Source organism: Xyrauchen texanus, chromosome 35 (genome assembly GCF_025860055.1).
Source record: "Xyrauchen texanus isolate HMW12.3.18 chromosome 35, RBS_HiC_50CHRs, whole genome shotgun sequence".
Classification (NCBI taxonomy): domain Eukaryota; kingdom Metazoa; phylum Chordata; class Actinopteri; order Cypriniformes; family Catostomidae; genus Xyrauchen; species Xyrauchen texanus.
The window spans coordinates 2,241,325-2,266,056 of record NC_068310.1 but is presented as its reverse complement, the minus strand read 5'-3'; the positions used below and the strand labels follow the sequence as shown (position 1 = coordinate 2,266,056).

Genomic DNA, 24,732 nt, shown 5'->3' with positions numbered 1-24,732 from the left:
TAACCCTAGTGTGAGCATTTTTGTTCATAATACAGCAATGCACCACCTGATGGCCACATTGAATTTTCTAAAAGACTGCAAACTGCACAGGGAAATAATAAATCCAGTTTTAAATAATACAAATAAATTATTTAGAACAAAATAAAATCGGTTAACATTTCAGTAGAAATAGAAATGGCTCTTTTCACTATTTACATGCTTCCAACTATTTTATAGCTGTTGCACAGTATTGAAGTCATTTTATGGTTGGTGGTCCTGTCCCAACAGTTAAACTTTGTCATGGGAGGATTTTATACTTTATATATCACAGCCAGGTTTGAGTTTTCTGAGGTTTCTCCAGTCACATTTTTTATGAGCTGTGCATCAATACTAAAACACCATTTGATTGATATTAAAGGGTTAGTTCACACTCAAACGAAAATTCTCCCATTATGGACCCTCTCATCATATCCCAGGTGTATGACTTTCTCTCTTCACCAGAACACATTTGAAGAAAAATAGAAAAATGTATCTTTGCTCAGTAGGTCCTTAAAATGCAAGTGAATGGAGATTTCTCTTTTGAAGTTCCAAAAATCACAGACAGTCAGCATTAATATGACTCCAGCGGTTAAATTAATGTCTTCTAAAGTGATACGATCACTTTTGGTTAGTGTGCTTATCCTGGATGTCTCAACAGAGAGGAGAACGTGAGATTACATCTGCATCATGGCAATGCGAATACGTCACACAAGAGACCGCATTATCTCCACATTCTCGTGAAGCTTAAAAAGTACTTCAATATTTAATTTTTCACACCAAAAGTGATCTTGTCACTTTAGAAGTCAAAAATGTAACCACTAGAGTCATATGTATGATATTTATGCTGACTGTCTGTGATTGTTGGAGCTTCAAAAGAGAAATCATCATCCACCTGCATTTTAAGGATCTATGGGGGATATTTTTCTATTTTTCTTCAAACGTGTTCTGCAGAAGAAAGTCATACACACCTGGGATATCATGAGAGTGAGTAATGACAGAACTTTCGTTTTTGGGTGAACTATCCTTTAATTTTTTTTATGTTATAAAATGTATTAAAGCTGATGTGTTTAATATTTGCACCAACGAACGTAATTGCAAAAAAAACATTTTAAAGCCCCCCCCCCCCCTCCCAACATAGTTTCCTAATCTGAACGGGTAAAATATAATTAATGGAGTTAAAAGGAATAATCAAACATTCGCTCACTTTTAATGATGCTCAGATATCATTAAAACCTTTTTCATTTATGGAGTCAGATGAAATAACGAGGTAATACATAAGAGAAAATGTATTTCATTTAATCTTGTTGTGTTGCGTAACAAGAAAGACAGTAACGCGCAGAGACCTTCACCCGTATTATTGGAGACCGCCATTGGACCGATAAACGGGCTTACATGTCAAAGAATTAAAAATCCTTGGACTCTGGAGATATTAAAAGACACTTACGTGCTCAGGCTGATTCCCCTGAGAAACAGGCCGAAAGCCCCGAACTCAGTTCGGATGGTGAACTGAAAGAAATCCGGCATGAATTGATGAATGTGTCGGCAATGCTAATGAAGGTTGTTGTGGACTTGGAGGATCTTTCTGTAATACGTCGATCGATCACTTCCATGGAGATAAAATTCACTGAGATGGTTACAAGTTTGTTGGACGTCGAAAAACAGATCGATTATCTGGAGTCATCGGAGAGGGAATTAGTAATACGTTATATTTAAAGCTTGTCTTGGAAAAACTGGAGGACTTGGAGAATCGTCAAAACAACGTCCGAATTGTTGGAATTCTTGAGAATAGCCAAGATATAGTAAAATTCCTAGATGGGCTCTTCCCGAGTTTACTCGATATAACAGGCATTAAGCTGGAAATCGAGTGAGCTCACAGAGTTCCGGCTCGGAGATCCGCTGACGGAGACAGGCCCCAATCAATTCTGGCCAAATTTCTGATCATCCAATAAAGATCTTGTGTTACGTGAGGTGAGGAGAAATGAAAGATTTCTTGGAATTACCACAGCATTTTATTTTCCCTAGACTTATTGAATTCGACAAGAGAGAAACGTGATCGATTCAAGGAATACAAGAAACTCTTACGGAAGGTCGCTTTTGCACTGATGTTCCTGGCCAAACTGAGAATAGATACTAAGGAGAGCTGCAAAATATTTACATGCCACAGCAAGCTGTGTCCTTCATAAAGACAATCGATTGAGTAAGCCATTTGGTGATTTTCATGTTGCTGCCTAGTGGACCAACTCAATGAACATTCACTTTACTGTCCGAGGAAAGTGAGTGCCTTTTTATGTTTCTTTTTGTGCTGGTTCCGCCTAGCAGCTGGAGTTTGTTTTGTGGAATAACACTCCCTCTGGACTGTGTTGTGGATGAATCTGCACATTCTTGGTGCTTATGCCTTCTATCAGCTGGAGTTTGTTTTGTGGAATATATCTTGCAGGACATTGGAGTGATTAGGGCATGTGTTGCATTCCTGTAACAACTGAATTGACCAGCTTACTGAACATTCATTTGACTGCCTGAGGAATTGAACGTCCCCCTTTTTGTGTCTTTGTGTGTGTGTGTGTGTGTGTGTGCCGGTTCCATTAGCAGCTGGAGCTTGTGAAGGCAATTAAATAAAAGTTTTATTTAAACTTTTTTGGTTTTTTTCCCGCTTTTTTTGAGATTGTGTAATTTTGTCTAACTAATTTTGCATACAAACACCAGACTTGAGCGATCCAACTGCAAAGTTGTCTCTTGTAGGCATACATGGACTGTTTGTGTTTAGAGGCATGGACGCCAGTCGGCGCTGTTGTGCACAGGGTTAATGCACACATTTTTATTTTTTCTGTTCGGGGTTTGTTTGTTGCTCTAATGTTGGAATGTGGTCATTATAATGTTGTTTTTGACACAATCAATTTTTTTCTAATATGTCAAAATGTCAAATATAAATATGATTGGATTGTCTCTTTCCATGTGGAATGTGAATGGGTTGGGGCACCCCATAAAAAGAAGAATGGTTATTTATTTTCATAAACCTAAGAAATATGATGTAGTGTTCCCCTCAGGAAGCTGAAAAATTTGGTAAGATATGGGGTGGACATTTTTTCTTTAATGCTGGCTCAAATAAGAACAGGAGAGTCATTACACTGATAAGTAAACATCTACAATTCAAATGTCTCAAACAGATTAATGATAAATTAGGAAGAGTAATTATTGTTTCAACAGAAATTCAGTGGCAAAGTTTGATTTTGGCTAATATTTATGCACCTAACGTTGATGATCAGAGCTTTGTTATAGATCTTGAAGGGATGTTGCAAGCCACTGGCACCCCTCATGATATAATATCAGGAGACTTTTTTGATGGACCTTGATCATAGTGAAGCAGAAGTGTGTAAGCCCCCTAGAACAACATTGATGCTTCACAGCATGTGTAAAAATCTTGGTCTTGCAGATATTTGAAGACTATTAAACCCATCTGGTAGGGACTATACATTCTTTTCATCAGTCCATAAGACTTATTCTAGAATATTTCATCTGTTGTTGATTGCTCAATTGGAAACATACATTATATGGACAAAGGTATTGGGCCACACCTCTTAATCATTGAATTCAGGTGTTTCGTTCAGTCTGCCTTTACAAACATTTGTAAAGGAATGGGTCATTCTAAAGAGCTCACTGAATTCGAATGTGGTACTGTAATAGGATGCCACCTTTGCAACAAGTCAGTTTGTAAAAAATGTTCCCTCCTAGATATTGCACGATCAACTGTATGTGGTATTATTGCAAAGTGTAAGTGTTTAGGAACCACAGCAACTCAGCCACGAAGTGGCAGACTATATAAAATTACAGAGCGGGGTCACCGAGTGCTGAGGTACATAATGCGTAAAAGTCGCCAACGCTCTGCTGACTCAATAACTGCAGAGTCCCAAACCACCTCTGGCATTAACATCAGTACAAAACTGCGTGCCGGGAGCTTCATAGCATGGGTTTCCATGGTCGAGCAGCTGTATGCAAGCCTTACATCACCAAGCACAATGTCAAGCATCGGATGGAGTGGTGTAAAGCACGCCGCCACTGGACTCTGGAGCAGTGGAAACGTGTTCTGTCGGGTGATGAATCACACTTATCTATCTGGCAGTTTGTTGGAGGAGTCTGAGTTTGGCGAATGCCAGGAGAACGTTTCCTGCCTGACTGCATTGTGCCAACTTTAAGGTTTGTTGGAGGAGGGATAATGCTATGGGGTTGTTTTTCTGGGGTTGGCCTAGGCCCCTTAGTTCCACTGAAGGGAAATGTTAATGCCTCAGCTTACCAAGACATTTTAGAAAATTCTATGCTTCCAAATATTTGGCCCTTTTCTGTTCCAGCATGACTGTGCCCCAATGCACAAAGCAAAGTCCACCCTATCGAACAGCTTTGGGATGAACTAGAATGGAGATTGTTAGCCAGGACCTCTCGTCCAACATCAGTGTCTGACTTCACAAATGCTCTTCTGGAAGAATGGGCAAAAATTCCAACAGACACACTCCAAAATCTTGTAGAAAGCCTTCCCAGAAGATTGGATGCAGTTATAGCTGCAAAGGGGGGACCAACTCGATATTAATGCCTATGGATTTAGAATGGGATGTCATAAAAGCTCCTGTAGGTGTAATGTGTCCCCATACTTTTGTCCATACTGTGTATTAGTCTCAGATCAGAGAGGTGTTGCCACATATGGAGAAAAGAAATCATATAGCTGGCGCTTTAATGTATCCCTTTTGCAAAATCCTGAAATATGGAGACCAACTGGTCCTCAGTATCCTCTGTGGGCGTGGCTTAGGAGGCATTTAAAGCAGTTCTTAGGGGTCGGATCATACAGTATGCCTCATTCATCAAAAAAAGCCAAAGCACGAGAACTTATCTGATGGCCTCAGAGAATTTACCTGATTTAAATACAGATATAATACTATTTTGTTGCGGAAGGTGGAGTTTTGGCTATTTAGGGAAGCTTTTGGCTAGATATATAGCAGAGTTTTTTGAATATTTACCACCACCATTGATATTAATAATACTTTTAAAGAATTCTATCTTGATCTTTATAGTTCCACATCTTCGTCTACCGATGATGGTATTTGAAAATTTGTGTAACCATTAGAGCTTCTTAAGCTGATGACTGAGCAAAAAAATTCTCTTGATTTTGAGATAACCTTGGAGGAACTCAGTGAGGTAATTAAGGCTTTGCCTACAGGCAAGGCTCTGGGGCCAGATGGTTATGCCACTGAATTAAGAATGGAAAGCTTCCACCAACCATGACACAAGCCTGGATCGGTCTCATTCTTAAAAAGTACAAATATCCAAGTGAGTGTAAGAGTCAGGGTTGCCCTCTTTCCCCATTATTGTTCTGTCTTGCCCTGGAACATTAGCAGCCGTGATAAGAAAGGAGGATGAATTTCCAGGGGTGATTGTGGGAGGTATGGGGCATAAGCATTATGCAGATGATATTTTATTATTTATTATTTATTATTATTCGTCTCTGTCCCATATAGATCAATCCCTTGCCTCCACAGAATTATTAATGAATTTTCTAAATTCTCGGCATACAGGTTTTATTGGTCTAAATCCAAAGCTTTGGCTCTGACAGCATACTGCCAGATAACGTCTTTTCAGCCCGGGTGCCTTCCAGTGGCCCAAACAGAGCATTAAGTATTTGGGTATTTTATTACCAGCAAATTTGTGTGATTTAATTTTGACCTTTTAGTAAAAATGTTTTTGAGCGATGTGGGCAGTTGGGCTTCATTATATTTATCAATGACTGGGAAGGTGTAAAACCCTCAAGGGAAGGATGACAGGAAACGAGGCTCCAACTAAAAGGTAAGGCTTTAATTGCCGTCTTTCTCACAATCATGTACAATGATCTCACACAGAATGGTATAGTACAAGCACACTGGGTTCGCTTGTCGGGCCTCCCTGACTGGAGGCTCTGTGTCAGCTTTTATGCCGCTCTCCTCGTGCTCACTGGAATTAGAGACAGGTGTTAGGCAAAATTTAGCTCCGGTGTAAGCGCCCCTACCGCTTTCCTCTCCCGGACGGGCGCTTGACCACGCCCCCGCTGCCACATACCCCCACCGCCCGACTCTGGCCGGGGCGCCATCCGGCCTGTCTACCACTCCCTCCCCATTTCTGGAGAGAAAGTCAGCGACAGCCATCTGCACCCCCGGTCTGTGGACCACCTTGAATTTAAAGGGCTGGAGAGCCAGGTACCAACGGGTGATCCGGGCGTTAGTATCTTTCATGCGGTGGAGCCACTGGAGTGCGGCGTGATCCGAGCAGAGGGTGAAGGCCCGCCCCAGCAGGTAATACCGGAGGGTGAGGACCGCCCACTTGATGGCCAAACACCACTCCTCCACGGTGCTGTACTTGCGAGCAGTTCATCAACACGGGGCATTAGGTACGCGTCAAATTTGACACCGCGTTGACTTTTCTGTAATCCACACAGAATCGAACAGACCCATCGCTCTTAGGAACAAGAACAACCGGGCTGGACCAATCACTGTGGGATTCCTCTATTACGCCCATATCAAGCATCGCATCTAATTCCTCCCGAACTATTTTCTTTTTATGTTCGGGTAAGCGATAGGGCCGGCAACGGACCACCACGCCCGGTTCGGTCTCGATGTGGTGATGTATGATGTTTGTACGGCCCGGTAGAGGGGAAAACACATCTGCAAATTCCATTTGTAAATCGGAAACCTCTGTGAGTTGACATGGTGAGAGGTGGTCTCCACAAGTAACCGGGGTGTTGAGATTGCGAGCTTTGTTTACCTCCGGTCCGAGCTCCGCCCTCTCCGGAACTACCGTGGCCAACGTCACAGAGGCCGCCTCTTCCCTCCACAATTTCAGGAGGTTGAGGTGATATATTTGTCGCGCGCCCCCTCTATCGGTACGTTTAACTTCATAATCGAGATCCCCCACTCGTCTTGTGACCTCAAAGGGTCCTTGCCACTTGGCGAGTAATTTAGAGCTCGATGTTGGGAGTAATATGAGTACCTTATCTCCTGGTGCAAATTCCCGTAGCCGAGCACCCCTGTCATACAGCCGGTGTTGGCGTTCTTGAGCCTGGAGCAAATTCTCCTGTGTTAGTTGCCCCAGTGTGTGGAGTTTTGCTCTAAGATCGAGAACGAACTGAATTTCATTTTTGCTATTAGAAGGTCCCTCCTCCCAAGCTTCGCGGATGAAGTCAAGGACCCCGCGTGGGCGTCGCCCATACAGCAGCTCAAAAGGGGAGAACCCTGTGGAGGCTTGTGGGACCTCTAGTTTTAAACAACAGGGGGTCCAGCCACTTATCCCAATTTCTAGCATCATCGTGTACGAATTTACGAATCATGTTCTTGAGCGTTTTATTAAATCGTTCCACTAGGCCATCAGTCTGCGGATGGTAAACGCTAGTGCGAATCGATTTAATGCCCAAGAGCTCGTAAAGTTTGCGGAGTGTTCGTGACATAAAAGTCGTGCCTTGATCGGTGAGGATTTCTTTTGGAATCCCCACCCGGGAGATTATCTTGAAGAGTGCCCCTGCAACACTACATGCGGAGATGTTGCTCAGAGGCACTGCTTCCGGATATCGTGTCGCGTAATCCACTAGGACTAACACAAAGCGATGTCCGCGTGCTGACCGATCTAATGGCCCGACGAGGTCCATCCCAATTCTTTCGAAGGGGACCTTGATCAATGGTAGAGGGCGCAGTGGTGCTTTTGGGGTGGCCGGTGGGTTTACCAGCTGACATTCACGGCACGCCGCACACCACCTGCCACCGCCAATGCCCGGCCAATAGAAACAGGCTATTAGACGGAGAAGTGTTTTCCGTTCCCCTAGGTGACCGGCCATAGGATTATAGTGAGCCGCCTGGAAAACCATTTCCCGGCGGCTCCGTGGAATCAATAATTGTGTCACTTCCTCTTTCGTTTGAGCGTCCTGCGTCACTCTATATAACCGACCTTTAATCATAGCAAAATATGGGTATGAAATGGCGATGCCCGGCCGGAGCTGTTGACCATCAATTACTCTCACTTGATCAAGAGCATGTTTAAGGGTTTCGTCCCGCTACTGCTCTAGAGGGAAGTCCCCCTCAGGGAATCCCCTGAGGGGAGGGGTGGCCACCTCGCCCCTTCCCTCGTCATTCAGAGCAGCTGAGGACGACCCCGGCTCTGCCTCCCCTGCCAAAGCATCGCACACCGCACACCTCTTTAAGCAGGACCCATCCGCGCAAATACCCTCTAAAATATCTTCAAAATTCGGCCAATCAGTACCCAAGATTAGCGGATGAGTGAGGCGGGAACTAACCGCTGCCTCCACACTATGGTTTCTTCCCCTGAATTGAATCGCCAAAGTCACCATGGGATACTTGTGAACATCCCCATGCACACACCTCACCCTCACCAGTTTAGCTAAACCCAAAGCCCCGGGTTGAACCAAGCGTTGGTGGATGGTGGTCTGATTGCAGCCGGTATCCAGCAAAGCTTGGTAAATACCCCCCCGATCCTTACCAGAATCCGGTATGCTCCAGCCCGATTGGGGGCAGCCTGCGGGACGTCAGAGACCCGCACCACCGTCCCCACCTCCATCAGCGGACACTGATCCCGGAAGTGGTCCGGGTCTCCGCACCTCCAACAGGCCGGCCCAGGCGTTGCGGCCGCACTTGTGCTGGCGGGCGCCCCCACCTGAAGAGGAGAGCGGCTGAATGACGGGGAAGGGGAGGGTACGTTCTCCCAAGGCCGGAAAGCTGGACTCTGGTACACTCCACGCCTGCACGGGGCAGGAACGGGCCCTGGGGAGAGAACAGAGTGAAAGGACATAGGGGAGGGGGAGAAGGCAGGGGCAGACACAGGGGAAGGGGAGAGAGAGAGAGAGGAGGGCTCGTCCGCCCTCGGGATCGCCGCCAAATGGTCCTCCGCAAGACGAACGGCTTCCTCCAGCGACGCCGGGCGGTGGCACTGGACCCACTCCGCCGTTTTCCACTCCCTCAACGTCGCGGCCCCCCGCGAGTAGCCACCTCCGACAGGCGTCCCGGAGCCGTTGAGCAAACGCAAACGGCCGATCGGACTTTTCTAACTTCATGCCCCGGAAGAGCTGGTGATTCTCTTCCGGGCTCCGACCGACCCGTTGCATAATGGCTCTCTTCAGGTCTGTATAGGCCAGGAGGTTCGTCGCCGGCAGTTGTTGCGCCGCGAGTTGAGCTCCCCCGGACAGGAAAGGAATTAGGCGGGCTGCCCACTGTTCGCGCAGCCAGCTCCAAATTTCTGCCGTGCGCTCAAACAAATCGAGGACAGCCTCAGGATCATCTGCTGCCCCCATCTTCTGCAACGTGGGCGGGGCCAGCGTAGTGCGGGTGTCCGGGGTCGCGGTTGTGGGCGACGCGGATGGCATGCCGGTCCTCTGCCTGAGCCCGCATGATTTAAAAAAAACGGCGGTCTTGGTCCTGCCGGAGCTCAAGCAGGGATTGCTGGTGGCTTCGGTGTAACGTCGCGAGGGACTGGAGGACCTCCGCAAGCTGGGAGGACTCTATGGGGCGACCTTTCTCCATGCTTGGAATTTTATTTATTTATTATTTTCTTTTAAATTCCCGGGTTTCGGCACCAGTGTAAAACCCTCACGGGAAGGATGACAGGAAACGAGGCTCCAACTAAAAGGTAAGGCTTTAATTGCCGTCTTTCTCACAATCATGTACAATGATCTCACACAGAATGGTATAGTACAAGCACACTGGGTTCGCTTGTCGGGCCTCCCTGACTGGAGGCTCTGTGTCTGCTTTTATGCTGCTCTCCTCGTGCTCACTGGAATTAGAGACAGGTGTTAGGTAAAATTTAGCTCAGGTGTAAGCGCCCTTACCGCTTTCCTCTCCCGGACGGGCGCTTGACCACGCCCCCGCTGCCACAGAAGGTTAATGTTATTCAAATGAATTGTATTCCAAAATTCGACTACCTGCTACAGTCACTCCCTATAGATGTCTCCCTCTCATACTTCAAGCAATTTGATAGCATAGTGAAGTCCTTCATTTGGAATGGGGAAACGTCCCAGATTACATTTCAGTAAGCTGCATAGGCCAATTGATAAAGGTGGGCAAGGCCTACCCAAGATTTTGTTTTATTATTATGCGTTCGTCTCAGACATTTGGCACATTGGTTGATATATAGCTTTTGGAATAAAGCCAATAAGGAGAATTCGAACTTCTAAAATTTCACTAAATATTTAAGGAAATTTAGTAGCTGAATAGCCAAACACAAAAGAGCTGAAGAAACATACATTAATGTTGAAATAACAAAAGAAAAAATATTATTATCAGATCTGCAAATCAAACTAGATGAACTATATATAAAGAAAGCTCAAGGTGCGCTTGTCTGGTCAAGGAGACGTTGGCTCGAAGAAGGTGCACAAAATTCACAATACTTCTTTAATTTAGAGAGACACAACCTTAATAACAACATTAGTAAATTAAATGTGAATGGGGTTGTAACAAAGGACCATAAACTAATCTCCAATTACTGTTATGAATTTAAGAAAAAATATACATCCAATTATTCTCAAACAGTATCTGATGCTTTTCTGAGTTCTATAGAGGTGAAATCTATTGACAAAAATGAACTTTGTGATATTCCAATTTCTGTTGAGGTAGCGATAAAGGCAATTAATCATTTAAAAAGTAATAAATCGCCAGGCACAGACGGTTTGACCACAGAAGATTATAAGCAATTTACTAAAGATTTGGCCCCTTTTTTGCTTAAGATGTTTAATGAAAGTATTAGTAGTCAATGCCTTCCACATACCTTGAATCAAGGGTTAATCACATTAATACCCAAACCAAAAAAGGATTAACTTATTCTTGATAATTGGCGTCCAATTAGTTTACTGAACAATGATTATAAATGATTTGCCCTGATATTGGCTAACAGACTCAAAGCTGTATTAGATTAAGATATTGAAGAAACACAATCTGGCTTCATGAGGAATAGGCATATTACAAACAACGTGATTAGTTTGAGATATTTTGGATTATCCTGAATTTAATGTAGATAATGGGTTTGTAAGACCTTTGACTCCGTAGAGCATCAGTTTATTTTAAAATTTCTTCACTGATATAACCAAATACCATTCGCAATTAAAGTAATAGAAGAGTTTTCTAAAACATCTGGTGTTTATTTGAATATAAAGAAGTGTAAACTGATGGTGGTCAAAGAATGTTCAGTGGTATCTTATTGTAACATTCCAGTCAAAACAGAAGTTAAATACATAGAAATTACAATAAATAAGAATCAACAGAATAGAAGTTCATAAAATGTAATGTTTAAGAGACTTGTCATTAAGAGGGAGAGTTTTGATTTTTAAAGCAGAAGGTATATCCCGGTTAACTTATACAGCTATGGCTCTTCAGGTTGATATTGAAGGAGATTGATAAGATACTCCTTGATTTTGTTTGGAAAAATAGGATACATTATATAAGAAAAATGATCGTAATGAACTCATATGAAAACGGTGGTCTTAATTTCCAGAACTTCGCTACATTAAATAATACATTTAAAATCAAATGTATTAAATAAATTAAGCATCCAGTATCTATTTGGAATATTACTCCCCTCCATATTTTAGTTTGGGTGGCATAAATTTCTTCCTTGTTTGCAATTTTGATATCAACAAAATACCTGTGAAACTTTCTGCATTTCATCGTCAAGCTTTTCTAGCATGGAGTTTAATTTACAAACACAACTTTTCACCTCACCAATACTTTATCTGGAATAATAAGGACATTCTTTTTAAACAAAAGTCTATTTTCTTTGAAAATTGGTTTTGAAATAATATTGTTTTGGTGGACCAATTATTTAACATACACTCACCTAAAGGATTATTAGGAACACCTGTTCAATTTCTCATTAATGCAATTATCTAATCAACCAATCACATGGCAGTTGCTTCAATGCATTTAGGGGTGTGGTCCTGGTCAAGACAATCTCCTGAACTCCAAACTGAATGTCAGAATGGGAAAGAAAGGTGATTTAAGCAATTTTGAGCGTGGCATGGTTGTTGGTGTCAGACGGGCCGGTCTGAGTATTTCACAATCTGCTCAGTTACTGGGATTTTCACGCACAACCATTTCTAGGGTTTACAAAGAATGGTGTGAAAAGGGAAAAACATCCAGTATCGCGGCAGTCCTGTCGGCTGAAAATGCCTTGTTGATGCTAGAGGTCAGAGGAGAATGGGCCGACTGATTCAAGCTGATAGAAGAGCAACTTTGCCTGAAATAACCACTCGTTACAACCGAGGTATGCAGCAAAGCATTTGTGAAGCCACAACACGCACAACCTTGAGGCGGATGGGCTACAACAGCAGAAGACCCCACCGGGTACCACTCATCTCCACTAGAAATAGGAAAAAGAGGCTACAATTAGCAAGAGCTCACCAAAATTGGACCGTTGAAGACTGGAAAAATGTTGCCTGGTCTGATGAGTCTCGATTTCTGTTGAGACATTCAGATGGTAGAGTCAGAATTTGGCGTAAACAGAATGAGAACATGGATCCATCATGCCTTGTTACCACTGTGCAGGCTGGTGGTGGTGGTGTAATGGGGTGGGGGATGTTTTCTTGGGACACTTTAGGCCCCTTAGTGCCAATTGGGCATCGTTTAAATGCCACGGCCTACCTGAGCATTGTTTCTGACCATGTCCATCCCTTTATGGCCACCATGTACCCATCCTCTGATGGCTACTTCCAGCAGGATAATGCACCATGTCACAAAGCTTGAATCATTTCAAATTGGTTTCTTGAACATGACAATGAGTTCACTGTACTAAAATGGCCCCCACAGTCACCAGATCTCAACCCAATAGAGCATCTTTGGGATGTGGTGGAACGGGAGCTTCGTGCCCTGGATGTGCATCCCACAAATCTCCATCAACTGCAAGATGCTATCCTATCAATATGGGCCAACATTTCTAAAGAATGCTTTCAGCACCTTGTTGAATCAATGCCACGTAGAATTAAGGCAGTTCTGAAGGCGAAAGGGGTCAAACACAGTTTTAGTTTGGTGTTCCTAATAATCCTTTAGGTGAGTGTAGATGGCCTTCTTTTTGCTTATAAGGAATTCATGGCAAAATATAATATTCCCATACCACCAAGGGAATTCTAAAATTCTAACATATGTATGTTTTTATAAACAGCAAAAAAGATTAGATTACCAGCAACTCCCACCCCTCTCACCAAATAACTCCTTTATTGGTAAAATATGTTTCTCCTGTCGTAACAATAATTATAAAAGATAAATAAGAGCCCTTTTACAGCAGGATGTTGTTTCAAGACCAAGTGTAATTGCATATTTGCATCAGTTTGTGAGTGATGTTGACTGGAAAAAAGTCTGGCTTCTGCCCAATCGCTATCTCTTAACAAACAAGGTTTAAGAAGTGTCTTTTAAACTCCTTCACAGAATATACCCTGTTAAACATTATTTAACCAAGTTTAAAAGATAAAGGTGAAAGTTGCAGCTTTTGCCAGCAGAAGCCCGAGACAGCTGTTCATTTATTTTGGCACTGCCCTTGTGTGTGTTTTTTTTTGGCAAAATGTACTAGATTTTATTGTCGGAAATGTTGATGAAAATGTTAAATTACAGTGGAAAGATGTTCTTTTAGGTATTATTGTAAACTCCAAAGATTAACAAGCCCACATCTTAATGGCTAAATTTCACATTCATAAAAAAACAATTTATAGCGAGCGTTGCCAGCCTCGTCCATCACATAGCGAGCGTTGCCAGCCTCGTCCATCTCAGAGCCATCGTTGCCAACTTCTGCCATCCAGAGGAGAAGAAAAATTCTGTTCCCAAGTTTCTTCCCGTTTACACGACCATGGAGGTTGTTTCCAAGTCTCTGCCCAAGTTCACGACCACAGAGGTCGTTCCTAAGCCTCTGCCCGTGCTCACAACCCCATGGCTCTTTCTTTCATGGCTCCGCCCTCAAGCCTCTCCCGGCTCCACCCACAGAGTTTTCCTCCAGCGGTGCCGCCTGCTCCTCCAAAGATTCTTCCTCCAGTGGCATCTCCCGCTTCTCCAGAGATTCCTCCTTCAGCGGTTCCGTCCACCTTACCAGAGACTCCTGACCCAGTCCTTACCCTGAGGTGGTTTCCTTGCTTTCCTGGCCGTACATCTGATCTGATCTGATCTGCTCAGATCAGGCTGCCTGCCTCAGATCAGGCGGACGGTCTCCTGGCCGTCCGCCTGATCTGCTCTGGTTTCCTTGGTCTCATGGCCGTCCGCCTGCTGGCTCCGCCTTGATCTCAAGCCTCCCTGACTTTACATTGTTCCTCTGCTCCTTGTGCCCCCTGAACTGCCTGTTTCCCCCTTCCCTCACATCCCATGGACAATTTTTTGTTGTTGTTGAGCATCTGAAATCAGCTCCTTAAAGGGAGGGCTCTGTCATGTATTCCCTGTTTTTGTCTTGACTTATGTTGCAATTCTTGTTTAGTTTAAGTTTCTTTTTAAGATTGGTTTTCCCCTGATTGTTTCCCAGGTGTTCCTCCTTTTTTTAAGTTTCGTTTTAAGATTGGTTTTCCCCTGATTGTTTCCCAGGTGTTCCTCGTTCCCTTGTTTTCTCTTGTCTATTTAAGCCCTTGTTTCCCCTGGTTTCTTTGTCAGTGTTCACATGTGTTGTCATGTTCTGTGTCTGGTTCCCTGTGTTTTGTATTCATTTTATTCGTGTTACCTTGTTCATCTTTAGTTTTCATTAAAAGCTCAATTTAGATCCTAATTTCTTACATTTTCAAGTCATTTTACGTACAGTGTTTGAAAAAATTAAAGGCAAAATCACCCCAAAAATCTCATTTTGCCCAGGCACGTGTATCAGATCCTCATATTCAAACACTCTTGAAAAGTTTTAATTTTTGAAGTGTTTCTTGTTCAAACACACAATGCTTATTAAAATATGAAATTTAAACTTGTTTCATGTAGTATTGGACAAAACTACAGGGAAATAATCCTGACATCATACACAGAATGTCTTACATTTTATATGGTATTGAGATGAACTTATACTTTTAAGTTAGCCATCTAAATGAAAACCCAGATACAACAAGTGACAGATCAGAGAGATAAGGAAAGATTATTCTTTGTAACACAAAGAATAATCAAAATGATGCAGTGTCATGTCCTTGTTCACAAACATTATCACGATTATTTTCTTATTTCAGATAACAGCTTATTAACAGCTTCTTATTTCAGATTCACGTGCATCTTAATGAACAACAGCAATTTTCCCATCTGTTGTACTCATGCACAATTCATCAGAATGCACAACAGTATACTGTGGCTTCAGCACCTGTGGACATTTTTGACACACTGATGCACACACCTAATAAAATTAGCTTCTCAAATTAAGTTTTTGTCTTAGTTAAAAATAACATATTTGCATTTGTATCTACTCTGGCATGTCATAACAGGTTACATAACATTTATCATACCATCGTTCTGTATTTCACTCTATAAACACTCTGTTTAAATTGCATTAAGTTGTATTGCAGTATTCTTATTATCAATCAATACTGTGCTTAAGGTGTTCTTGTGTGTCTTGAAAGGCACCTATAAATAAAATGCATTATTAAAATTATTATAGGAGAAAGCTGGACAGAAGCTGCGGCAGAATGACACCAGGGAGTTCTGCAGAGGCACGAGGACCATCACTGTTTACAAGCTTTCTGGACAAGAAAAAATAACAAACAAAAAAAAGAAAAAAAAATTCTAAGACAGTGCAACATTATACAAACTATTTTATTTTGCATGAAAAATTTGCAAGGATGCATTTTGAATTTTGGGATGATTTTGTCTTTAATTTTCTCAAAAAAGTAAAATTGATACAGTAACAGTCAGGGACACTCTAATCTATAATCCTTTAAAAAAGTGAGCAAACCTCACTTTGAATATGAAGAAATTATCTGTGATAGGATGCACTTTGACTTTTGGGTAAATTTTGCCTTTAATTTATTTTAAAACTATACAGTAAAATTACTTGAAAATTGTCACAGTAAGAGTCAGGTTCACTCTAATCTATAATCATTTGAAATGGTGAGTAAACATATAAAGGAAAGCTTTTTATGAGTGTTTGAATATGGGACATGAAGTGCAATAGGCACTTTCAATTTTGGGGTGGTTTTGCCTTTAATTTTCTCCAAAACAGTACAGTAAAATGACTGAATTGAATTGATACAGTAAGAGTCAGGTTCACTCTATTAATAAACACCAGCACATCACAAACACTTAATAAACGCGTATTTGTCAATATAGTAAGACTATCTTCTACACTCAACAGGAAACGTCTTTCTGTTCTTTCCGCAAAGTACCGTTATTACTGCAATATGCGCGCACTCGGATAAATCGCGGCTGGCTTGACCGCAGTTTTATAATCGTACACCTGAACCACAAATGCATAGAGACAGCACTGCAGCATAGAGACAGAGCGCAACGCGTCATAATCTGAAGACCACGCCCACCGGGGGGTGGGGGAACAAGACGTTGCATTGCGAGAGGCTGCCTCCTTGTCATTTATGGCATATAACAAAAGACAGAAAAATGCCTAAAAGCTGCTGTGTGACAAGGTTTACAGCAAACAAGCTAAAAAAAAAAAAAAACAGAAATAAATTTGTATAAGCTTCCGAACCGTAAAAGCCAGCCTTTAAGGAGACAAAAGTGGATACAGGCAGGGGCGAAAATGTCATAAAATGTTGGGGGTGACAATAAACATAACAATTCTCAAGAGCAATTTTTGAAGGGGACACCAAGGTTTTTTTTTGTTGTTGCCCCGTTTGCATTTGTATTATTTTATTTCTTAAACAATTATTTTAAGAATATATCATTATATTATTTAAAATACACATATTTTTATGATATTTTAGGGGGGAACAACCCTCAGATGGGGGTGGTCTATGTGTGCAGTAAACATTTTGTCACTGGAAAGTCAAATATCCAAATGTCAGTTTTATATATTATATTTATGTAAGCTAAGCTGTTGCATTTTGACAGTATGCAACTTTTAGAATGTGGATGAAGCAGAAAGCTATGCAGTGACGGTTATGTTTGCGAGTGCCTTAGCTACAGTAGTAGGGTTACGTTACTAAGAATAACGTATATATTATTATATACGTTAATGTAAAAGGGTATATAATTACTCATATTAATATTTTCATTAATTATTACTAAGTGCCTTAGTTACAGTAATTGTTAGGTTTGCAAGTGCCAAGCTACAGTCATAAATGACAAGGAGGCAGCCTCTCGCATTGTTTATCAGTCTCTAGCATTGTTTATCAGTTGGGTTGCTAGGAGACATCTCTAATGAGAGTCAAACGCCAGCTTAGCTAACGGGAGCGTTGCAGTTCTGAATATCGGGGAATATCAAGTAGGAATATCCCACATCAAACTTGAATGGAACGCAGCACAACCGTGTACCCTGATGAAACGAAATTTATTGCAAGCAACTTTTAAATCGCAAATATTATTAGATAGATTTTTCCAGGTATTATAGGTAGATTCATATGTAAAAATATGATTATTGAATGTCTGTTCGGGAGACATTCATTTCACAAAACAGTCATGCTGCAGTTAAAATTAGGCTTGCTTGAGCATTAAGTGTCATTTCAAGTTCAAGCTTTCATGCGTGGACGTGTTTTTAAAATGTAAATTGGTATTAGTTAGCTGGGACATAATGTATGCTGCCCAAAGGCATAGGATGTCTTATTCATTGTGCAACTGTGTTTTCTTAAATGGCATAAATAACATTTCCAGGCTTAGGACTAAACTAAGTTATGTTCTCCATATTTTCAATATATATGAAAATGTAGTCTAAATGTACTAGTTTCTATCTAAGTAAAAGTTACTTGTATATATTTACATGTACATTTATTAATGATGTAAAAATAATAAAAACATAATCATTTAAAAATTATTATGCTATTGATAATTAAATACTTAATTATATCTTGTATATTGTTAATAAATTAGTCTGGTGAATAAAAAGTTCAAAATGATGGCTTTGATTTTTGATGGCTATTGGTTATTGTCTTCTGTCTTAGATGACTGATACCTTATACTGTAGCATCTAAAATAAATATTTTGATCTCACTTCTTAGCATATCTATTTTAATTGGTTAATAATAATAATAATTATTATTATTAAGTAATTGTTGCTCTTAAATTCTTTAAATAAATAAGTAACTCCAGCCCTCTCATTGTCTCTGGCTTCACCGGTTTAAACTGTTTTACACGAGTCTTCCTCCAGTGGTCGCTCGTCTGCTCAGAAGGCCGTTTCCTGAGCACACCAATGTTCCTTTTAAGATCTCTTTAAAGCTCTCGGGCAGGCTGGGCAACTAGTTTTCAATGTAAACAAGCGACAAACACATACCGATCTACTTGGGAAATGGGAAAAGGCCAACATCTCCAAAATGATTAGTCAAGTTTACGATCAAAGAACATATTTCAAATAAGTAGTAAATTCTGACAACATTGGTATTTGTACTTCTTCAACGCTATTAAAACGCTATTCTCCCGGCTTGTATAGCTATAGCGCATGCGCGTTCTCAAGTTGATTGATTGGCGATGTCTGTATCTAAAGGTGATTGGCTCTTTTGGGACTTTTTTCATCATCCGTTGCAGGCTAGCTAAACCCCGCCTACTTCGGTATCAGCTATCATGCGAAGTGCCGCTCCACCCGCTTGTTGTGTTCCAGTGCTTGTCGGGTTAGCTGTCAGTGATCGGGAAGCATCATGGCAGGGATGGAGATCGCGCCGCTGAGACCCTGGGTCGATTTTTTCCCTGGTGTTGATCGATTCGCTAAGCCTGATGTGTCTGATCTAAGCAAATGGAATAACAGAGTCATCAGCAATCTACTATATTATCAGACCAATTACTTTGCTGCGGCCATCGTGGTGTTTCTCATCGTCGGGTATGTAAAGCTCTTTCATTGCTGAATTATTTACATTTATTAATTTACACATCAAGTGATCTCTTGCATTTTAGCTCTGTTTGTTATCTTTAATAAGGCTGGCATGGATTTCGCCCCCACTGCGGACAGGGCAAACTCATCCTCCATTTAATGCAGTGCTTGTTTATTCCACTGCATTATTTCAAATCGATATTAAATAGCGCAGCAGACAAACCCTGTATGCTTGTTCTAAGCCGTGCATGTGAAGTATGTCTTTTAATAATGGTTCATGTGTGGCATGTGGACCCGCCCTGATTTGCTGGATGTTTGCCCCCTTTTTTTTCAGCTGCGTGGAATCAATGAGTCACATGCCATATGAGCAACTGAACTGTTAACTTGACTGTGGTTGTGATACTTTTGGATGATACTAAGTGTGTTCCATGTATGCCACAAAACCCTTAGACCACAAAAACATGCTTAACATTGAATTGCTGCAAATTTGTGATGTGAAATAAACAGTGATTAAAGTCATTGTTGTGCATTAAATTAACTCTTCTTCATAATGGCTTTGGACTTGCAGGTTTCTGAATCCCCTGGGCATGTTTCTCGGCGGGGCCGTCGTGACGCTGGTCTTCGTGGGCTCTGTGTGGGCTGGAGAAAACAAGGCCATGATCAAGAACTTCAAAAAGAAGAATCCCTCTCTGTTTGTGGTGGGTGTTATGGGTGTCAGCTACTTCCTGCTGTCCCTTTGTGGAGGAGTGATGGTGTTCATCTTTGGTATCACGTTCCCCATGCTCTGTGAGTACTTGTGAAAGCTGAAGTGTGTCATTGCTGTGCCACCAAATGGACAGCTAACATAACCGATTCCGGAAAAAAAAAAAAAATATATATATATATATATATATATATATATATATATATATATATATATATATGGAGCCATTTTGAGAGCCCCATATCTCTGGGATTTAATTATACAGGACTTTAAATATCAACTTACTATAAGAAAATTTAGTTTAGAATCAGAATCTAAAAGGATATTAAGATATCTTTGGATAAAACATAAATTCTTTTAAATATTTTTTCAATGTTTGGACTCACCATTGGTATATGTCAGTGTCAGCTCCATTTAGTAATAGACACCCGACACCTTCCTAAGTCAATGTTTTGACTACTTTTGATCACCCTCTACCAAATAATGGATCACTCATTAAATATTAATCCATGGCATTTAAAATTTTGGCTTTGATTATTATGTGTGTGCAAATTTCTTCGCTCTGTGGACCCACTGGTGGCGAGGCACTATATGGCAAGCTATTTTATCACTTAAAACACTGTCCCTGGATGCAAAAGATAGGCATATTTGGTATCATTTGAAAGCTTTCAATCTGTATTTTCAGAGAACACCATCACTTTTGCATTTTGTTATAACATTTTATATATAAAAAAATAAAAATAAAAAATAAGGCCAGAAAACGTATAAAAAATAAGGCCAGAAAACGTTTGAAATCACAAATTGGCCCCACCTAGAGGTTACATTGTAGACATTTTAATATACTTAATAGACAAGTCATATATCAAATTAAAGCTCCCATTCTTAGGAAGGTGACTACAGATTATTTTGTTGCCTTAATACCACAGTCTGAATTATTTTAAAAAATATCAGTCAAATTGTATTTATGTAACAGATAACAACGCTGTACTGAGCTAATTGTAATGAGCAGAATAGCTCAGAATGCACAACATTTTGAACCTTGAGGTGGATGGTCTACATTAGCAGAAGACCACATCAGACACTTTATTAGGACCATAGTGTTCTTAATAAAGTGCTCCGTAAGTGCATGGTAATATCATCATAATTTGATCGCAAATGAAACTGCGCCAAATGTGTGACAGGGACCCAGTTTGTCCGCAATAGAAAGTAAATGTAAATATTTAGTGGAAAAGGTAATTGAGACAGAATCTCATGGCATGTAATAAACAGTGTTTGGTAAGTAAGTCAAAGTAATTTACTACTAATTACAACTGTAAAATTGTTATCCGATTACTGACTTCACTGATGACTTAATCAAAAAGGTTTCATGAATTACTTTTGAATTAGTGTCTAAAATATTTTCACTAGGGACACACGAATATGAAAATGTTGGGCCGATACAGATTTGAACAAAAACCTATTGGCCAATACAAAAATAATTAAAAACCTGTGTTATAGTGGTATAATGGATAATGTGTCCAGACTACTATAGGTCTAGAGGCTTGCTCACACAGCGCTGACTGAAACACTGAATGCTGACTATATTTTAAAAGGCAGCCTTTTTAGGTTTAGCAATCGTGCGTGGCCATATTATGATTTCAATTAAATCAATCATGCAGCATTAATGGGTATCATACTGATGACTCAGAAGTCAAAGTCTGCTGGTTTCAAAGTGTTTTGGAAGGTTTCCCTCATCATGTAGCCTATAAGAAAGTGCTGCTTTCACAACGGTCAGGTCTATAACACTGTTTTTTTCTCATTCATTTCCTAATTTTAATAACAATACAAATTATATATCACATGTTCTTAGGAGTGCTGACCCTTCTTTTTTTTTTTTTCTTCTTTTTTTTTTTTTACAAATTCTGTTACTGATTCATTATAATTAAACTATTGTTTTTCATATCAGCATTTTTGTGCTTATAACCGATAAGCAGATGGTTTTAATTTGGTCAATAATTAGCTGATAAATATCAGAAACTTTAGTTTTTCTACTCAAGGAATTCAAAATAATGTCTATATTTCCTTCATGGACTCTATAGGGGACTCCGTCCCTACAACTGTCAGGAAACACAAACAGATGTACAGATTGTAATTCATATTCAAGTATTATATGTAGATAATATTATTTTAATATGTATTTAAGTGTGTAACCCAAGTAATTAAATGTAATGAATTTAAGTGAATGTCAGCAACTGTAATCTCATTACAAGGATTTGAAATGTAATGTGCTACACTACCTTTTGAACTAAAAAGTTATAAAACTCTAGAATACTTGATTGGTCAATCACAGCATTTAGCAGTGAAATATTTCAGAATTATGTTTTCCATAGCAACGGTGTGTAACTGACAGCTTATCTGGTCAATCTTTGTTTTTTTTATGTAGCTATGCATGTGTCTCCCTGCTAAGTTGCCATGTGAAAAAATGATCTATAGCCAGCCAGACAGTCATTTTGGCAGAATAAACACCTTCAAACTGCCTTTACATGGAATAATTTATAATTTTTTTGTTGTTGAAACTCAAGTGGATTCTTTGTTTTACCCTGCAGTGATGCTGATTCATGCTTCACTGAGACTGCGCAGCATTAAGAACAAGTTGGAGAACAAGATTGAAGGTGTTGGCCTAAAGAAGACGCCCATGGGAGTCATGCTGGATCTACTGGATCAACAAGAAGAGAAAATCAACAAAGTCCAGGATTTCTTGGAGAGTAAGCTAAAAGATTGAGCATGGGAAGCTTCGATGTCAACAAATTATAACTCTTAACTGTATTTATCCACTGGTTTCTCTTTTGTTTATTGTCATTTTTTTGATTGCCTCTTATATTGTGTTTTTCATAACAGATATTTTTGACAAGTAAATGTCAAAATGGAAATATCTTTTGAATACCAAAATACGACAATGACAGCTTTCTATAAATATCCATAATTTTCACATCACCATGGAGTAGATTACAGGAATGATTTAAAAATGTAGTTTTTATTAATAAAAAAAAAAGTACTGTCTACCAAACTGAAGCAAACTCATGTCATATTCTCCTTTTGTATGCACCTTTCAGTGAAAATTTGTCTAGTTTGGTTTTCATAGTGAATGAATTTGCAAAAATGTTTATGCTCTGTAAAGTTATATAGACATAAGACTTTGAAATATTTATTAATTGAATCATCGTTTGAAGATTTGGTTATACATTGTTTATTTTTTCCCCTAATAGCGATCATTATACTTCAAATGCACATTTAGAAAAGGAATTAAAACGGTTTGTTTTCATGCGAGTTATCCTACTTATTGCTCAGAATAGTTATTGATAAACACAATGTTGTGCATAATACCCAGACATATCACACGATTTGCTGATTTTCTTTAAATGTAAAAAGCTGACAACCAATGCATTGAACAAACCATGACATAATTTTAATGCACAATTACTGTTTGTTTTAATAATATGGAAAGGTTTGGACAGTTACCAGATGTACAAGGAAATCAGACCTTTCCATCCATATATACATGTTTTTCCCCCCTATTCTTCTGTAACTTTTTCATGCTTCAACTTTAGATATATTCTTATTCACTCTGTTTTGCACTCACTCGTGGATGTTCAGTTATATTGTTTGGTGAAGGGCATTCCAGAAAGTTATTGCAAATAAAACTGCAGCTTACCTCATTGGTGCGGCTAGGTAGATCACTTGTTTTATTTGCTGACATGGTTTCTGCAGGCAGCAGCAAATAATGCATGATTAAGCACAGTTGCTTAGATAATAAATCAGATAATGTGTGGCTTGCCAAAGAATTGGTTCAGTCTTTTTTTATTTTGCTTCCTCTGCTAGCATGCAATCTTATGCTGCTAAGCTGTTTAAGATCTGTAGCCAAATGCTAGTTTTGAATAAAGGCTTATTTTGACAGTTATTTGTCGTTCCTTATCATTAATTGTATTTAAATCATAAAATGTGGTGTGTGTGGAGCTTAAAATGGCAGTTGAAAGTTTTAAGGTTCTTTGACACTAAAAACAACATGATGACGAAGCTTTGCGTTCCATCAAAGTCGCTTTCAAATCAAGTCAGTCCACTGGATGGCCATCTTGGAAACGTTCCCTGACAGCTATTTACTATATTTAAAAAAAACGGCATAAAGGTAGAGCTCATATCCACTTTAATGGAAAAAGACCGAAATTTTAAACGGTTGGTGATGAAGATTAAAAAAATTGTTTTTAAATCAGTAGTAAAATCTTACTACACTAGTATCATAATTTGTGCTGCTTTCTGCCTCAAATCACTATAAAACCCCGAAAATTCGCAGGCTAGTACAGCTAATGCACATGCGCGTGCTCTAGTGAGCCAATTGCTGTATCTTCTACTGTTGATTGGTAGTTGGCAAACCAACTTTGATGCATTTACATTTATGCATTTGGTAGACGCTTTTATCCAAAGCGATTTACAGAGCATTTATTACAGGGACAATCCCCCGGAGCAACCTGGATTAAGTGTCTTGCTCAAGGAGACAATGGTAATTGCATTACCACCACCAACTGGACTGGAGTGTGGAGCATCAACGGATAGGAAAAAATAAATAAATACAAATCATAATCATAATCCTAATAATAATAATCATAAAAATTATATACAGCTCTGGAATAAATGTAAACGACCACTCCATTTGTTACTATTGATATTAATATTTATGTGTTTGATTAAAATTTACATTTTTGTTTTATTCTATAAAGTACTGACAACATTTCTTCCAAACTCAAAATACAAATATTGTCATTTAGAGCGTTTATTTGCAGAAAATGACAACTGGTCAAAATAACAAAAAAGATGCAGTGTTGTTAGACCTCAAATAATGCAACAAAACAAGATCAAATTAATTTATTAATCAACACAATATGAATGTTTTAACTTAGGAAGAGTTCAGAAATCAATATTTGATGGAATAATCCTGATTTTCAATCACAGCTTTCATACATCTTGGTATACTGTCTACCAGTCTTTCACATTGCTGTTGGGTGACTTTATGCCACTCCTCGTGCAAAAATGCAAGAAGGAATTCAACAGACGCTGGAATGAAATTGCTGCCA

The 24,732-nt window shown here is 39.9% G+C and overlaps 1 protein-coding gene across 1 annotated transcript; it reads left to right on the top strand.

Moving 5' to 3' along the window:
- Positions 1–18,702: 18,702 nt before the first annotated feature.
- LOC127628443 (PRA1 family protein 3-like) lies at positions 18,703–23,558 on the top strand. The gene is made up of 3 exons (XM_052105184.1): positions 18,703–18,933; positions 19,493–19,710; positions 22,213–23,558. The coding sequence occupies exons 1-3, from the start codon at positions 18,755–18,757 to the stop codon at positions 22,386–22,388; spliced, it is 573 nt and encodes a 190-aa protein (XP_051961144.1). The 5' UTR covers positions 18,703–18,754; the 3' UTR covers positions 22,389–23,558.
- Positions 23,559–24,732: the final 1,174 nt, after the last annotated feature.

Excerpts from the sequence above, each read along its gene's own strand:
- LOC127628443 (XM_052105184.1), top strand. The coding sequence starts at position 18,755 with ATGGCAGGGATGGAGATCGCGCCGCTGAGACCCTGGGTCGATTTTTTC. Across the intron at positions 18,934-19,492 it reads GTGGTGTTTCTCATCGTCGG|GTTTCTGAATCCCCTGGGCA; the intron begins GTATGTAAAGCT and ends TTGGACTTGCAG. Across the intron at positions 19,711-22,212 it reads TATCACGTTCCCCATGCTCT|TGATGCTGATTCATGCTTCA; the intron begins GTGAGTACTTGT and ends TTTACCCTGCAG.